Source organism: Marmota monax, unplaced genomic scaffold (genome assembly GCF_021218885.2).
Source record: "Marmota monax isolate L192 unplaced genomic scaffold, Marmota_monax_Labrador192_F-V1.1 WCK01_AAM20220418_F8-fsc00007, whole genome shotgun sequence".
Taxonomy (NCBI): Eukaryota; Metazoa; Chordata; class Mammalia; order Rodentia; family Sciuridae; genus Marmota; species Marmota monax.
Window position 1 is genome coordinate 28088588 of NW_026692781.1, and position 19014 is coordinate 28107601.

Consider the following 19014-nt stretch of genomic DNA (forward strand, 5'->3'; position numbering starts at 1 on the left):
AAATGAAGATTTAAAAAAATACTGTGTATAAATATAACAACAAAACACTGATGAAATAAATCAAAAACCTAAATAAATGAATCAATACATTGCATAAAAGAATTATAAGAGTTATATTTTTTTTCTGTATTGGAGATATTAAACCTGGGATGTTCTACCACCAAGCTACACCTTTAGTCCCACATGAATCCTTTGTAGATATTTAAAAAAACAATTCTAAAATTTATATTAAAAGATAGAACTATACAGAACCATTTTGACAAAGAATAAAGTTGGAAGGCATACTACTTGTCCTCAAGACTTTACATAAAACTACAATAATCAAAGCAATATTGTATTTGCATCGAGACAAATAGGTCAATGGTACAAGATAGGCAACAAGAATAAAGAATCTAGCAATAGACCCACATATATACGGAGAACTGATTTTTACCAAAGATACAATGGCAAATTTGATGAAAAAAAGAATAACGTTTTCAACATTGTACTGGAAAAATGGTCATCCACCCCCGTGTGTGAGTGTGTGTGTGTGTGTGTGTAATTATACACAAACAAATGTTCTGTAAGCAGTTAAGGAGTATAATACGCTTATTTTCACCAAATAGTGCTCTCATTGTAACATCTTTTGATTAAAAGATAGGACAATATCTGTGACTTCAGTTTATAATATTAGTTTGTTTTTAAAATTTTGGGGTTCCATAGAATAACATATTAAATTAATAACATTTCAAAGGTGACATTCTTTAGAGTACATAGAAAAGATAATACTAGTTTTTAGAATGAAATATGCCAACAATTATTATGTAAAACAAATTTGGGCCTTAATAGCTTCACTCTTTGGATGAACATTCTGAATTCAAAATGAACAAGCACTCTATTACTTGATGACTTCTTTTCCATCATTATTTTGTACTATTTTATTGGCAAGAAAATGATTTTCTCCACACAATCTTCCCCTCTCCTATTTCCTCCATTAAACGTTCTTGAATCCATAAATGCTTTAAAACCAGTAATTCCCAAATGAAAAATGAATCATTATAGCACTCAGTGTTCCAAGTTCTGGCAGTGTTTGTTCTTTTGTTATTGTCTAGAGAGGAGTATTATTTGATTCTCTTTGGAGTTTTTGAAAGTACAGGTTTCTAACAGTGATAATACATGTTCACAGCAGTCTTCACAGGAGGACATAGAATTTGAATACATAGCAGTGATGTATTATAGAAAATTTTGCTATTGTCCTTTTTACATACATACAAAAAGATAAAAACAGATGAAAAGGAGGTGGGCAAGATGGCTGAATAGAGGTCCCCTGAATTCCTACATCAATGAATGTACAGCTACATATTGAGGTGAATGACTACTGGAGAACATTAGGAAATGAGTAGAGAAATGGAATGCTTGTTAAATCCAGAAACCTAGGACAGAAGTATAGCAAAATAAACAAAATATCCCAGCACTGAATCCCCTGCTCCACTGATGGGGAGGTGGAGTCTCCTCTTGACAGGGATAAAGGTGAAAGATCGAGAGTTCCAGCATACTACTAGTGTAGACATACTGGCAATCCTTGCAATTGGGAAGTTTTGCAGCCCTTACAGGCTTCAGGCCTCAAAACTGCACAACAGGAAAAGAAATTCACTTTGTCTCTCTGAGGAGGATGCTATAATCTGGGAGCCATCTGGAGAAGGGACGTATTTTCTGAATGCAGGGTCACAAACCTCTGCATATTCCCATGTATTGGTCACCACAGACTGGCTTAGTGTGTGGCTGCCTCATGAGGCATGCTTGCTTGGTTGAATGAGTGATAAAACCCACTAAGTGCTATACAGTGGAAAATAGATGTTGAGATGTGGAGGGAGCTGACAGTACCATCCACAAGAACCTGCCTTCTGAGACCAGCAGCATGACTGGGAAAATGTAGTCTTTCATGGATGCTGGGAATAAAAGCAGTTGCCCACACAGTTCCTGCTAACCTTCTCCAAGGACCACACAAGTACCTGTCACTAACAAAGTAAAAAAGAAATCTGAGTTTCCAAGGCTCTTCTGCCCGCACAAACATGCAGAGGCAATCTCTGCTAACACCATCACACCTCCAGTTGTGGTCTATTACCAAGATGCACAGCCAAGGAAAGTTCACAGAAATTTTGTCCAGCAAGTGTTTATGGTTGTATACCACTTAGAGCAGGCTCCACCTGTGACCCACACCCACTCAATCCCTAGAGGACACTATAAATGAAAAAAAAAAGGGGGGGGGAAGGATGGCCCTAGAGGACACTATAAATGAAAAAAAAATGGGGAAGGGTGGGAAGAAAAGTCCCTTTTGATGCCCTGCTTCCATGCCTTTGGGGGTGCAAGGCTAAGAAAGTCTGAAGAGAAACTGTCCAGCACTGGACACATTCCCCCTTTCACTCTCTCCTTCAAGCACCTCAGCTGAGAGGGAGTATGTGACTCCAGTTATGACACACTCCTGCCCAAGCTCTGGTGGGCATTACAAGTGAGAAAAGTCTGAGGAGAAACCCCTCTAGCCATTGCTTGATCCCCAGTCATGCATAGCTAAGGGAGGACTGAGGTTACACTCCTCGGAGGGCATGCCCATATGGTATCAAAGAAGAATAACACAAGTTTTCCTACCTTTATACCTATAAGAGTCCAGCCTTGTTTGATCCTATACCTTATCTGATCACATATTGCTGACAATATTAAGTGTGAGTATCACAGAGGAGGTACTGTAATTCCTGCCCCTCTTGTGAAAGAGGATCCTAATCAGAAGAACAAGTGATTGAAGGCCTTCGCCAATATTCAAGCAGCCACTACCAGTGACCCATTCAAGTAACTGAGAGCTAATAGCAATAGTACCTGAAGAAATATCCATCACCAGATAGAGCCTACCATTCCTATCACAGGAAAAACTCTCCTCTCTATACCACACACACCTGAACTGCTAGAATGTCCCCACTCTTGTACAACCCACAAACACTGGGTCTCTCTGACTCTGATACAATGTGCACTGTGCCAAAATCACAATGTCAAAGTAGTTTCTGAGAGATTAGACTACAGTAGCCAGCTGGAAATAAACTCAACAGTTTGGATCCATTTGCATAACAAAATGATACCCCAAGACACATCTTCAGCGGAAATCCACTTACTAAGAAGGCCATAAGAAAAACATTGGTACTGATAATCCATTTCACTAGATAATAAATCTCAACATATGAACACAAGAAACATTAAAAAAACAAGGTAATTTGACACCCCCTAAAAATTCTAACTCTCTAGTAGCAGATTCCAAAGATATTACATTAAATGCCTGATAAAGAATTTCAAAGACTGATTTTTAAAAAAACTCAATGAGATCTAAGAGAATATAGATTAAATAGGTGAAGGAAGTTTAGAAGACAATGTAGAATATGAATGAGAAATTCAGCAAAGAAAGAGGTTTTGTAGAGAACCAATCTGAAAGTTTGAAAATGAAGAGTTCAATGCATCAGACAAAAAAATTCAGTTGACAGCCAGCTGCAGTGGCACATGCCTATAATCCCGGCTCCTTAAGAGATTAAAGCAGGAGAATTACAAGTTTAAGGCCAACCTCATCAATTTAGCAAAACTCTGCCTCAAAAAAAAAAAAAAAAAAAAACATAAAAAGGATAGGGGAATGTAGCTTGGTGGTAATGTTCAATCTCCCAGTACCACCAAGATGAATATTCATCCACTAGATGAATATTCAAAGGAAAATTCATTTGAAGCCAGGCATAGTAGCACATACATGCCTGCAATTCCAGATATCTGAAAGACTGAGGTAGGAAGATCAAGGTTGAGGATGATCTGGGCAACACAGTGAGAGCCCTGTAACAATTTTAAAAGAAATTTAGTTGAAATCCTTAAATGCAGACTAGATAGAGTGGAGGAATGAATACATAAGCTTGAGGACAGGTCTTCTGAAATATCACATATAGACAGAAATGAAGAAAAAAATAAGGAAGAATGAACAAAGCATTAGGACATTGTTGTGGTTTAGATATGAGATATCCTCCCAAAAGCTCACGTGTGAGATGATTGGAAAGAGATTAGAGATGAACAGACTAAAAGTTACACCTAATCAGTGCATTATTCCACTGATAGGAATTAACTGGGTGGCAACTATAGGCAGGTAGGCTGTGGTTGGAGGAGGTGGGTTACTGAAGGCATACCTTTGGGGTATATATTTTGTCCTTTGTGAAAGCGAAGTCTCCCTCTGCTTCTTAGTGACCATATCCTGAGTTGCTTTCCTCTACTACACTTTTTTTTTTTTGCCACAATGTCTGGCCTTATCTAAGGCCCAGAGCAATGGAGCTAGCCATGTATGGGCTGAATCCTCTAAAATTGTGAGCCCCAAATAAACCTATTCTCCTTTAAAATTGTTCTTATCAGGTCTTTTGGTCATAGCAGCAAAAAACTGGCTAAAACAGAAATTATTTAAAGATCAAAAATCTGCACATCAGCATACCCAAAGGGGGGAAATACAAAATACAGTTTAAGGGCATAGAAAACCTATTCAATGAAATAATATCAGAAAACTTCCCTAAGCTGGGGAATAACACGGTCATCCAGGTATATGAGGCCTATAGAAACCCAAATAGACATGAGCAGGAAAGACCCTCATAACCTGTTATAGAGAAATTATCAAAAATGCAAGACAAAGACAGAATTTTGAAATCTCAAAAAGAAAAGCACCAAGTCACATTTAAGAACAATTCCATTAGATGAACAGTAGATTTCTCAGAAGAAATCTTACAGTGCATAAAATGATGTATTTCAAGTCCTGAAAGAAAGTAACTGCCAACCAAGATTAATACCCAGCAAAGCAATCCACAAATGAAGGAGAAATGATGACAAGACAAAATTAAAGAAATTTATGACCACCAGACCAGTCTTACAAAAAATACTAAAGGAAATTCTATACAAGAAGTGAAAGAAAGATAACCACCATCAGAGTAGTATGTGAAATTATAAATCCCACTTAAAGAGCAAATAAACAAATGAAAAGTAGAAAATATTCAAACACTACAAATATAATAAACCAGAAAAGGATCAAATGCTAAAAGTATAATCAATCATTGAACCATAAGATAATTAAGAGAGAAAGAATTGACCAAAGAATATTCAAAACAACTAGGAGAAAAAAATCAACAAAATGATAGGCCCAAGTCCATAGTTTTCATTAATAACACTGAGTGTAAATGGTCTTAATTTTCTAATTAAAAGATGCAGACAGGCTGAAAATATTTAAAAATAAGGCTTAACAATATGCTGTGTACAAGAAACTCAGCTATCCATGGGGACACAAAAAGACTGAGTGAAAGGTTAAAAGGGTGATATTCCAAGCAAACAGAATCCAAAAACAATAAGAAGTAGCTTTGCTTACATGTGACAAAACAGATTGTAAAGAAAAAAAAAAGTAAAAAAGAAGTCCACTATATTATGATCAAGGAATCTACTTATCAAAAGGATATAACAAGTATTTGTTTAGCTGCCTCTTATAAGGGAACACACAATTTTATAAATGAAACGATATTAGTCTTAAGAGAGAGAGAAAGCCTCCAATATAAACATAAATGGGAATTTCAATACCCAACTATCACCAATGGATAAGGCATCCAGACAAAAATCAATAAAGAAACATCAGAGTTAAAATACACTATAGATCAAATGGACTTAATATACACTTACAGAATATCCCATTCAACATCTTCAGAATATGTATTCTTTTCATCACTGCATGGAACTTTCTCTAGAATCGACCATTAATAAGTCTTACCATATTTTTAAAAACTGAACTAATATTCTGTATCTTTTCTGATCATGAAGAAAAGAAAACCACTTTTGAACAAACACTGGGTCTTTGAGAATGCTAGAAGGAAAATTTAAAAATACTTTGAAATAAATGAAATGGGAACAAAACATACACAATCTGTGGGATACAGCAAAAGCAGTACTAAAAGGAATGTTTATAGTGATGAGTGTCTATTAAAAAAGAAGTTTTATTGATTTAAAATAAAAAGCTTAATGGCTTATATTTCAATAATATAGAAAATTAAGAACAAACCATACCCAATATTAGTAGAAGGAAGGTAATAATAAAGATCAGAGCAGAAATAAATAAAACTCAGACTAAAATAACAAAGGATCAATGAAACAAAGAATTGGTTCTTTTAAAATATAAACAAAATTGAAAACTTTCAGTAAGACTAACCAAAAATAAAAATAAAAAGAGAGAACACCCAAATACATAAAATTAGAGATGAAAATAACACATTACAACTGATATTACAGAAGTTTCAAGAATTATTGGGATTATTTTGAAAAACTAATATGCTAAGAAATGAAAAATCTAGAATAAATGTACAAATTTGGACATGTATGACCAAAATTGAACAAAGAGGCTACAAAACACCTAAATGAACCAATAACAAGTAATGATACTGAAATAGTAATAAAAAGTCTCCCATTAAAGAAAATTTCAAGACCAGATGACCTCACTGCTGAATTTTACCAAACATTTAAAGAAGACCCGACACTAATGCTTCTCAAACTAATTCATAGAATTGAAGAGGGATCTGTGAAACCAACATTAACCTGTTACCAAAACCTGACAAGGACTCTCAACAAAGAAAGAAAACTGTAGACAAATATTCCCAATAAACATAGATGCAACAATCCTCAACAGAATAGTTGAAAATTGAATATAACAGCACATTAAAATGATAACACACCCTAAGTTCATTTAGCTCCGTGGATACAAGGATAGTTCAACATACACATAAATAAATAAATATATCACCCAAATAGAATGAAGGATACATATCACATGATCATCTCAAGAGAAGTAGAAAAATCCTTTGATAAAATTTAATATCCCTTCCTGATAACAGCAATGAGATATAGATAACAAAGATTATACATGATAAACCCACATCCAACATTATATTTAATGGGGAAAAATAGAATATCAGGAATAAGACAAGGGTGTCTACACTCACCAGTCATTTAATATGGCACTAGAAATTTCTGCCAGAGCTATTAGGCAAAACAAAGAAATTAAAAGCAAACAAATAGAAATGGAGGAAGCCAAATTATCCCTATTTGCAGATGATGTGATTTTATACATATAAAAACCTAAAGACTCCACCAAGGTACTATTAGAACTGGTAAGTGAATTCAGTAAATTAGCAAGACACAAAATCAGCATACAAAAATCAGTAAATTTCCTCTACACCAATAATGAATTGGCTGAAAAAGAAATTATGAAAACAATCCTATTCACAATATGCACACATACAAAAAAAATACCTAGTAATATATCAACTAAGAAAGTGAAAATGAGAAGTCCAAAGAAAGAAATTAAAGAAGATACTAAAAGGTGAAAAGATCTCTGATGTTCATAGATTAGGAGAATTAATACTATTAAAATGTCTATTCTACTCAAAGTGATCTTTCAATGTAAATTCCATTAAAATACCAATGACATTTTTTTACAGAACTAGAAAAAACATATGAAAATCCATATGGAAAAAAAAAAAAACAATAGACACTAAATAGCCAAAACAATTTAAGCAAAAAAGAGTAAAGCTGAAGGCATTACCATTCCCAACTCGTAAGACAAAATACATAACCATAGTACCAAAAACAGCATGATATTAACAGAAAAAAAAAACCCACACACAAACACAGAATAGATGAATCAGAATTAAATCCATACATATACAGCCAACTGATTCTCGACAAAGACACCAAAAGCATACAACAGAGAAAGGACAGGCTTTCTAATAAATGGTACTATGAAAACTGGATGTATACATGCAAAAGACCAACACTGAATCCTACCTCTCATCCTGTTAAAAAAAATGGATCAAAAATGTATGATCTGAAACTACTACAGGAAAACAGAGGAAACACTTCAAGATATTGGTACAGTTGATGATTTTTTAAATAGGGCACCAAAAGCATAGGAAATAAATGCAAAAATTTGCAAATGGGATTATATCAAATAGAAAGTTCCTGCACAATAATGGAAATAATCAATAGAGTGAAGAGAGAGCCACAGACTGGGAGAAAATATTTGCCAGCTAGTCATCTGACAGAAGGTTAATACCCAGAATATATATAGAACTTAAAAAACTTAACAAAAAATAAGAAATCCAATTAAAAAATGGTCAAATGTCTATCTAAATAGATACTTCTCAAAAGAAAATAAAAATGGCTAATATATGAAAAAATGGTATAAACTAGCAGAGAAATGCAAATCAAAAGTACAAGATACCATCTCAATCTAGTGTTAGCAGGACTATTATATATTTAAAAAAATGTTGATGAGGATGCAGGAACAAAAGAAATTATTATAACTATGGGCATAAATAAAACTTAGTACAGCCACTATGGAAAACATTATTGAGGTTTTTGAAAAAACTGGAACTAGCCAGGCATAGTTGTACATGCAGGAGGATAGTGAGTTCAAAGCCAGCCTCAGCAAAAGCAAGACGCTAAGCAACTCAGTGAGCCCCTGTCTCTAAATAAAATACAAAATAGGGCTGGGGATGTGGCCCAGTGGTCGATTGCCCCTGAGTTCAATCCCTGGTACCCCCCAGAAAAACAAAAAACAAAAAACTAGAATTACCATGTGGTTTAGTTGTCTCACTTCTGGGCATAAACATGAAGTCAGCATACAAAAGAGATACTTCCAGACTATATAGTATTGTAGTACTATTCACAATAGCTGTGATGGTTTAGATATGAGGTGTCCCACAAAAGCTCATGTGTAAGACAATGAAAGAATGTTCAGAGGTAAGATGACTGGGTTATGAGAGCCTTAACATAATCAGTGCATTATCCACCTGAATATATTAAGTGAATGATAACTAATCAGGTAGGGTGGGGCTGGAGGAGGTAGATCACTGGGAGACATGCCTTTGGAGTTTATGTTTTGTCCCTGGTGAGCTTCTGCTTTCTGATTGCCATGTCCCGAGTTGCATTCTTCCTCCATACACTTCTGCCATGATGTTCTGCCTCACTTCAGGCCTAGAGCCCAGAGTCACTCACTATCAATGGACCAGGATCTTTGAAACTGTGAATCCTAAATAACCCTTTTCCTATTCCAGAATTGTTCTTGTCAGATATCTTGGTCCCCATGACAAAATAAAAACTGAATAAAACAACAGCTAAGATATGGAATCAGCCTAGATGCCCATTGCCAGATGAATGCATAAAGAAAATATGATGTATATACACAAGAAAGTATTATTCATAAATGAGAATAAAATCCTATCATTTGCAGTTAAATTGATGGAAAACTGGTACTTTTTTTTTTGGCTAGAAAATAAGATGTAATCTGGCCTCCAGTGGATATAATGATTACAGGTACCTTTCTAGGTGGAACAAAGATATGTAAAACAGCAAATCAAAACAATGAAGACATTACAATCACTCTAGAATGTGGCCAGCTATATTCACAAGTACTAGAGAAGAGCCAAAGGTATTCTCTGAGAGGAAAACCATAACAATAACAAAAACAAAAACAGTAAAAATTTGATTATTCTTCATATCAAGCTAATTGGTCTGGCTGGACAAAAGTGAAAATAAGAGTTGGACTTTAAAATTTCAGAAATTTTTCACATGTGCCAATCTCTTGTATATTCTAACATGAACTATCAACCCACACATTGCATGAAAGTTAAATAATGTTAAAGAATTCAACAATAAACTAGATATGATTCTATACATGTTAAAAGGTACTTAATATTCTGCTAATTTATTAGCAAGCGAATGAATCTGCCATTTTTTACATTCTCTGATTTCTTTCTGGATGAATTTTTAGATTACAGAATCAGAGAACTCAATACTTAATTTTAGTCCCCCAGAAAAAGGTCTTTCTCTAAACCAACAAAATAATTAAATTTTTCTGAAGAAGTTTGTCTTACTTAGACAAACTTCTTGTTTGGTTAAAAGAGAACTATGTTACAAAAGGCTTTCCTTTTTTGCCTTAGTTATCAGAAAGTTTTAAATTTACTTCAGGGTCCAACTAGGATTAGCTTGACTCAAGGACCTAATAGTAACTACTCCTTTAACATCCCCTTGGCAGTCTCATCATATTTTATCTTGCTTCATGTTATAATCGAATGGTACATACTTCAAGTCCTTATAGAACAATTCAGTAAATAAATGCTAAAGGAATCCATCTGTCAGGATAATTTGTTGAGCATAATAACATAACACAGAAATAAATTCATCAGAGTTTTACATTATGGAATGATTTTCATAAAAACTACATAAAAAAATTAAGAGCAACCAGTCATCATACTTGGTGGTCATTTCTATTATCAGAAATCACATCTATATAGCTTATGCATTTTTTACTTTATTTTTTTTATTGGTTGTTCAAAACATTACAAAACTCTTGACATATCATATTTCATACATTAGATTCAAGTGGGTTATGAACTCCCATTTTTACCCCAAATACAGATTACAGAACCACATCGGTTACACATCCACATTTTTACATAATGCCATATTAGTAACTGTTGTATTCTACTACCTTTCCTATCCTCTACTATCCCCCCCCTCCCATCTTCTCTCTCTACCCCATCTACTGTAATTCATTTTTTACTTTAAATTAAATAATATCATACTACTTTTTCAATAGAAAACTATCAACTAATCAAATTGTCTTGTAAGGCAGAACTGAATACTTTCCACTCCTGTTCTATCTGTTAACACACTAAAATCACAAGAAGACTGGCCCAGTCATAAAAGGCCATCGTAATGTGAACTTGGAAATAACACAATTGATGTCTGTTCTCACACTGGGGTAGATTGAAGTCCTTGGTTTCTTGGAGGTAAGACGTGAAGGAGAAGGTGTGACTAGAAATGCCCTTGGCATCCTTCCTACCAAGACTCTGTGGGGTTTATCTACTAACCAGGAGGTTCTAGGACGAGTGTAAAACCCTGAAAGATCCTGTCAGCCAAGGATCAAGAAATGTATCCATATAATTCAAACTTGTCCCACATCAGGGACAAGGACAGAATTTGGAACACCCTACCCAATCACAATCAACAATCCACAGCTGCACATTTAATAACCTATAATCACAAAATTCTATATTTTATAAGAATGAAAATTTTGGACTTCACTTAATTATGGCAGAATTTTCTCTACTTTCTTAAAATTGATTAAGAAAAGTCACCTTGTTTGTTTACTAGTCTCCAATATTCACATTTAATTTAGCTAATTAATTATTTCAACTATGTAGAATTTTGCTACTAAAAGTTGTTAAGAGGTTTGCAGATAAATACACCTGCTGATTCTTTAATAATTTATGAGGAAAAAAAGCTAAGATGTTCATACTCAGATAATGGTAGGGCTATTAAGTTTAAGGCTGTGGTAGGGCTATTAAGTTTCATCAAGAATAGGACACATTTTGAAGTTTTCCATACCTTAGCTGGGGAAAATCTGTTAGGATTCCCAGGAACCAGGAGAGTACTAAAACCCAGGTTCATATTCAGAAAGTTAGAAGTCAATTTGTGAGAGTACTAAAGCCAAGGTTACTTACATTATGATGATGCCATTGTCAATGGAAAATGAGTCAGAAGGTAGTCCAGCAATATTCCAAGCTCGAATTGTCACAGCTTCTCCCAGGGTACCCATAAGAGAATACTCATCTGAGCAGGGAATACTTTTTAGTTTGCACAACTCTGTCCACTCCTTGGTTTGGTTCTTTAAAGCATTTGCAGAAAGATATAGAGAGGATGTTACAATAATAATATTTTGTAAACTCCTCAATTATACTTTGAACTTTGAGAAAACCTACCATTATCAAAACTTCTGTAGCAGATTTTTGTTCAAATAACATTCTAATTAAGAGGGTCAGTTATGCATTTAAATAAAAATGAAATATATTCAATGTTCGAATAAAACCTAGATTGATTATATAATGAAGTCAGAATTTTGTATCTGGAAAAAATAATTACCTATTGTTATTCTAAAACTTCATTTTTTACAGAGTAGTTGGAAACCACATTTTTCCTTAGATTACAAATATTTAGTAAAACTTAATATTATAGCATAAAAGTAAATCCATTTTGAATAAGTAGAGGAAACAGAAAACATTTCTAGTTTTCATATGCCCTTGAGAGGGTCCATGGTAGGGCTAGTAAGTTTCATCAAGAATAAGACACATTTTGGAATTTTCCATACTCTAGCTGGAGCAAGTCTATTAGGATTCACAGGAACCAGGAGAGTACTAAAGCCAAGGTTCGTACTCAGAAGTTAGAAGTCAATGTTCAAGTTCACATTACAAATCAAAACCTTCAAAAACAGTGAAAGGCATGAGTAGAGAGAAATGAGCTAGGAACAAAAGGAAGGCATCAGCAAATCACATGGGAAGATGAATATGCATGGTCATGGTACCAGCTTTTGGTTCGATGAGGCCACTGTGTGTGCGCAGGTGGCACTGGCTCAGAGCGTATGGTGGGCACTACCATCTCCCCTTGGGTCTTGCTGAGTAGGCTGAACCAACATTCTGATTTGCACATGAAAGGCTATGACAGTTTGAGAGAGTTGATGACTTTCACGACTTGGGATAGGCCAGTTAATATTATGTAGAATGCTCCTTATATGGGTCTGTATGGAGTTCTCTCATGATTCACCTTGTCATGCACCTTGCCAGGAATACCACAGAAATGTTGTTGTTCTCATTTCATCCCATCAATGGTACATGATTTTAAATTGTTCATTTACTGACAACATTACTTTTTATTAATTGATTAAAGTGTTGACTTCCAGGCTTCTATTTCAAATTATATAATATGTGTGATATTACAGGTTTTTGGATGGTAGAATACAACACAAAGACACACAGATGAAAGAAGTTTTTGTTATTTATGGCTCTAAACTGTAAGAAGGCTGTCACACAGTGCCACAAAATGTGTCGTACCAAAGACAGAGTAACAAAGCTGGAGCTACAAAAGGCAGCTTGAGTATGGTAAGCAGGATGGGATTAGCAAGGTTTCATGTATTTCAGGGGATTGGGTATTTTGAATAATTCTGTGGGCACAAGGAAAGGAACTGCTTCTGGGTATCCAGCATCTTGGAGCCTCTGCAAGGAGCCTAAAATAACCCAGGAGTGTTAGAGCTTGAAAAGAAAAATCGCTGGGGTGAGGGCTTCTCTCATTTGTGAGAAAACTGCTCAAAAATGAGAATCCAGAGCTTTTATCCATGATTCAAAATAGTGAAGACAGAACTTGTGAATGATGTCACAGCTTTTCTACTGCTGAGTTGTTCTTTCCCCTCCCGTTGCAACTAACATTGAAGCCTTTGTTCAGATACTTTGTGACTAGGAAAATGTCCTGGCTTTTGCCAAGCACTCATTTTTTTTCCATTTATTAATTTATGTCAGCATAGATTCATCTTTTTAAATTTTATTCAATGGGTTATGTTACTATTGTTATTTATTGTGATGCTTCAATTATCTAAACTTTGACAGTAGAAGTACTCTAAGCTAAATTCTATATCCTTTTTCTCTGGGCACTTCCTTACTCTTGCTCACAAAAGATATTTCAGATTTATCTTACATTTTGGGGCGGGGGGAGGGTGCTAGGGATTGAACTCAGGGGTAACTTGACTACTGAGCCACATCCCCAGCTCTGTTTTGTATTTTAGTCAGAGACTGGGTCTCACTGAGTTGCTTAGTGCCTTGCTGTTGCTGAGGCTGGCTTTGAACTTGCGATTCTCCTGCCTCAGCCTCCTGAGCCACTGGGATTACAGGCATGAGCCACTGCACCCAGCTGATCTTCCTATTTTAAGGTCAGTTGATTTTGCCACCTGCAAAATCCCTGTATCATATAACACATTCACATGTATACATATAAATGTAGTCATACTTGGAGATAAAGATCATGGGGGCAAAACTCCTTCCTATCATAAGTACTTAATAAATATCATCTGGCTGTTTTATTTTGTTTTATGTGGTTGTTGTACCCAGAACAGGTGGAGTGACTATGTGAGTTGGAGGGGCAGTTGGCATTTCCTATGTGGATTCTGTCTCCTAGTACACAGTTCCTATTGTCATGGTTTCTTCTGTATGAATCTGCAAGTTTGTTCAAAGCTAGCTTGATGATGGAGTAGGCATGACGGTCAATGAAATGGGGAAAAAGAGAAAATGGAAGCAATATTTCCTTTGGAATGCTCTGTTTAAAGTTCACAGGTATAGTATGTTGCCACAAATGAACTCTGGGGTAGCAATTTAAGTGGCCCAATTATATGTCCATAGGGTATGTAGTACCAGAGAGTTAAATGAAAGAAACATGGAGGACTCTGAATAAGCATCTTAAAATATAAGCCAAGACCCTGGTTACTAACCTAGTGGTAAGACATATGATACAAGTAGAAAAGTAACCATGAGTGCCATCTTGGTGACAATATCACCCCTAAAACAGTTTTTATTCTGATTATTGGCAGGGAAGATGTTGCTTACACAATGTGTGAATTAAGTCAAATCCAGGGTTTGTATATTCCTATCAGAAGTGTAAGATATTAAGGGGATAGGCATAGTCATTGGAGGTGAAGAACTAAGGGCCTCGTTAATCAATTAGACTTTCTATATTTATGAAAAGCAGTGTAAATTCTAGGAAGGGGTTGACGAATAATTGACAACTACATAGATTCTGGCTTTAAGGGAAGATCCAGCTTTTTTCCCATAAGCAGAATCTGAGATGAGGACTGATGCGAGGCACTTTATTGAGGAGTGGATGCCAGAGAAAGGAGTAGAAGCCAATCAAGGATGAAGGATCAGCCTCGTTTCTGCAGGAGGTGATTTTGGTTTGATCCCACAAGGAACCATGGGGGTATAAATTATTCCTTGGAGTTGTCCCAACCACAAAACCAAGAAACAGATTCTCATACTCCTGCCTCTGTCTGAGCCGGAAGTAAGGGTCTAAGAACCCAAGGGAAGACTGACTTCCCCTGCTCCCACCCCAGAAAAAAAAAAAAAGTCATTGTTACCAGCCATTGGATGTGAAAGCACGTAGAGGCCAGGTGAGGACCTGGGCATAGCACTGACTTTGCTACTACAACCCTTACTTAAGCTTAAAGTTGAATGAGAGACCTCTGATGGAGTGCAGATGGCCAACTGTCTCGACTTGAGAGACTGATATGTGAGTGTAGGTCACAGAACAGGACTCTTACCACTGGATGATGTTTGCTTCCTTTCTAGGGATTGTCATGAACAGGGAAAGAATGTATTGGGAAAGGATCAATTTTATCAATTTGTTGCTTCTTCCTCATTCCTTCTTCCCAGGCTACGTGATTTTGTGCTTTGTCATTCTCCGTTATCTTACAGAACCAATCCTTCATACCCTCTGAACATACCCTTTCCAGACTTCTTGGGCTTAGTCCCTGAGTATATTTACACTTGTTCACACTTGCCTGTTCAAATTCCCAACCTGCTTCAGCTGATGTGAGGTACTTTATTGAGCAGCCCCAGACTCAAAGGAGGAAGCTAGTTGGGCTCCCTTTCACTTTTCTAACTTGAATTCCCCTGGGAAAAAGTTCTTTGTTCCTGTGGCACCCTTTTCCTGCTAGGTACAGCCTCAGTCATGTGGCGGGTGCTTGCCAGGACTGTACAGCTGTCTTTGCTCAGATCTCTCAGCTCCTGCAGCTCAGCATGGCTACCTCAAAATGGCTCCCACCAGTTGGGAAAAATGGGGTGTTTTTCATACACCAGTGCAGAGTGCAGCCTCTGGATAAGAATTCAGGCTAATTTCCTGAATTCAGGATTTTACAAACTAAATCTGCCTGTTGTGCTTCTCAGTATTCTCCCTTCCCTCTGTGCTGAATCAGCACTGATACCACTGTTGCTATTGCTACTGCTGCTGAAGTCAGAGGGCAAAAATAGTCAATATAGATAATAAATAAGTGGGTCCCATTAGAAAGATGGGGGCTGGTTGGAAAGGGAAAATAATCCAATGCTGACATCTCCAAAGTCCTTTATACCTCTTACTCCAACCTGTTGCTAAGGTAACCTTCCCCAGGGATTGTTTCTTCCTGCAGGGAGTTGTAGGAGTTGTTAATTAATGCCTCCTGGAAGTAGTATGGAGACTCCTTGGAAAGCTGGGAATGGAACCACCATTTGACCCAGCTATCCCTCTCCTTGGTCTATACCCAAAGGACTTAAAAACAGCAAACTACAGGGACACAGCCACATCAATGTTTACAGCAGCACAATTCACAATAGCTCAACTGTGGAACCAATGTAGATGTCCTTCAGTAGATGAATGGATAAAGAAAATGTGGTGTGCATACACAATGGAATATTACTCAGCAATAAAAGAGAATAAAATCATGGCATCTGCAGGTAAATGGATGGCGTTGGAAAATATAATGCTAAGTGAAGTTAGTCAATCCCCAAAAAACAAATGCCAGATGTTTTCTCTGATATGAGGAGGCTGATTCATAGTAGGGTTGGGAGAGGGAGCATGGGAGGATTAGATGAATTCTACATAGGGCAAAAGGGGAGGGAGGGAAAGGGAGGATGCGTGGGGGTAAAAAAAGATGGTGGAATAAGATGGATACCATTACCCTAAGTATATTTATGAAGACACAAATTGTGTGAATATACTTTATATACAAACAGAGACATGAAAAACTGTGCTTGATATGTATAATATGAATTGTAATGCATTCTACTGTCATATATAACAAATTAGAATAAAAAATAAAAAAATTAAAAAAAAATTAATGCCTCCTGGGCTGTTGCCTTCCTGCCTGGATCACTGCACCATTTGGTCCTTTCCCTGCCAGTTTTGGCCCATCCTTGTGGGCAGGATGGAGAGAGTTAAGGGGAGGAGAGGGCAGGAAAACAAAGAAAATCTAAAATGTATAAAAGGGGCAGGACACTCCCACTTCTTTGGGTACTGACTTCAGGTCCTTTTTTTCCTCTGGAGAGAAGTCCATTTCTATCCTTTAAATAAAACTTGTTTTCTATGCCCGCCTTGGAGTTTCTCAGGTGGTCAATATCACAACTGGGGAAATGGGACTTGTCCTTACTTGTAAAACTGTATAGCAGCAGCAACTAGCTTGGCTACAGTATAGTCTCTTCTGTGTTTAATGTACCCAGATTTCTGAGTCTCTAAGACATTGTGACTGTCAAACATTGGCTTTTAGAGAAATCCTTCTTTCACTCACCTTGCCGAGAAGCAGTATCCCTGCTACATGAATCCCTGGTCATGGAGGGACAAGGAATGCAGCCTCCCTCCAGCCCGCCATCTTGAATCTCCAATTAATAAGAGTTTCAGGAAGGCTCATCTTTTCCTCCCCCAAAACTTCAGTCTTTGAAATGATTTTGAAATGACTTATTGAGACTCATGGAGAGTAGTGATTAAGCACATGAAAACACACTCTTTCATTCAGCTTTTTCACTGCTGTGACCAAAACAGCTGACAAGGACAATTTTAGGAGGAAAAGTTTATGTTTGGGCTAACAAGTTTCAGAGGTCTCAGTCCATAGATGGCTGACTCCATTCCTCAGGCCCCCAGTGAGAGAGAACATCATAGTGGAAGAGTGTGGTAAAGGAAAGCAGCTCAGGGCATTTTACCTCTAAAGCTTCTTTTATTATCTCTCATGTCAGCTTTTGGGAGACACCTCACATTTAAACCATAATACACACACACACACACACACACACACACACACACACACCTGATTCCTTTACACTTGTTTAGAAACTAAAATTTTGTATTAGAGTCTATCATTTCACTTTATATTTAGTTATGGTTTAGATATGAGGCGTCCATCCAAAGCTCATGTGTGAACTGCAAGAATTTTCAGAGTTGAAATAATCAATGAGATCTTCAACTTAATCAATTAATTAATCCACTGATATAGATTAAGTGGGTGTTAACTGTAGGCAGGTAGAGAGTAGCTGAAGGATGTAGGTCGCTGGGTGTGTGTGCATTTTTGGAATTTATATTTTGTCCCTGATGAGCGGGGAGCTCTCGCTCTCTTTCCCCCTCCCCGCTCTCTCTCTGCTTTCTGGATGCCATATCCTGGGCTGCTTTCTTTCTCCATGCCCTTTCACCATAATATTCTACTTCACCTTGGGCCCAGAGGTATGGAGTTGGTGGACCATGTGCTACACCATGAGCCATCTGAAAACCATGAGCCAAATAAACTTTTCCTCCTTTAAAATTGTTTTTTGTCAGGTCTTACAGTCACAGCAATGCAATAACTGACTAAAACACATTTCACAGTACATCTTTTTGTTCTTAAAAAAATAGCATTTAGAAGAGTGTTTCATATAACATCTTTTGGCTACCAAAATAATTTATAGGATAACTAAAACACACAAGAAGAAATCATTTGAAAATATTTTGTGGCTCCTTGAACTTATACCCCAACCCCCTAAAAATATCACAAAAAACAATAATGTCCCTGAAGTTAATGTTAACTGTGATGAGAAGAGGTCAAGAAGAGATCCAAAACATTCCTCACCTGTCTGTAGTTTGATGTAAAGGCCCCCAGATAAGCAACAACTCCTGAGGAAATGAGGATATCACCTGTCAGGTTGATATACGACTGACCCAGCTCCAGAGCTGTATGGCTCCATCTAGTTTTCTCACCTCCAAGGCCTCCAATCAACTGTTCAGCTCTTTCTAGTTTTTTGCTGCATAAGTCAACCTCAAAAATAAAAGTAAGCTTTTATTAACATCCATAAGTAGAATAAGTTTAAAATTTGGCCACATTTAACCCTTAGAGATTTTTTTTTAAAGAATTTCAAACTTTCACCTAGAAATTTGTAAAAAATTATCAAAAAGAAAATATGTGATAATTTCACTATTATAAAGTCCATCATATTTTAGAATTTTTAAAAAATAAATTACCTTAATATAATTTATGAAATTCATAATGGATATCTAGCATATAATGCAAATTATAACTCTAAGGAAATGACTTATAAGACACTGAAAGTTAGTTAACTAATAAAGGACATTCTA

At 36.4% G+C, this 19014-nt stretch overlaps 1 protein-coding gene across 3 annotated transcripts in view; it reads right to left on the bottom strand.

Moving 5' to 3' along the window:
* Dnah7 (dynein axonemal heavy chain 7) overlaps positions 1-19014 on the bottom strand; it is a 345957-nt gene that overhangs the window by 108412 nt on the left and 218531 nt on the right. For all 3 annotated transcript variants that reach the window (XM_046447272.2, XM_046447271.2, XM_058580336.1), the window contains 2 exons: positions 18512-18697; positions 11577-11740 (listed from right to left, as the gene is read on the bottom strand). In XM_046447272.2, the coding sequence (XP_046303228.1) occupies positions 11577-11740; positions 18512-18697 (350 nt within the window). The remainder of the gene's footprint in view (positions 1-11576; positions 11741-18511; positions 18698-19014) is intronic.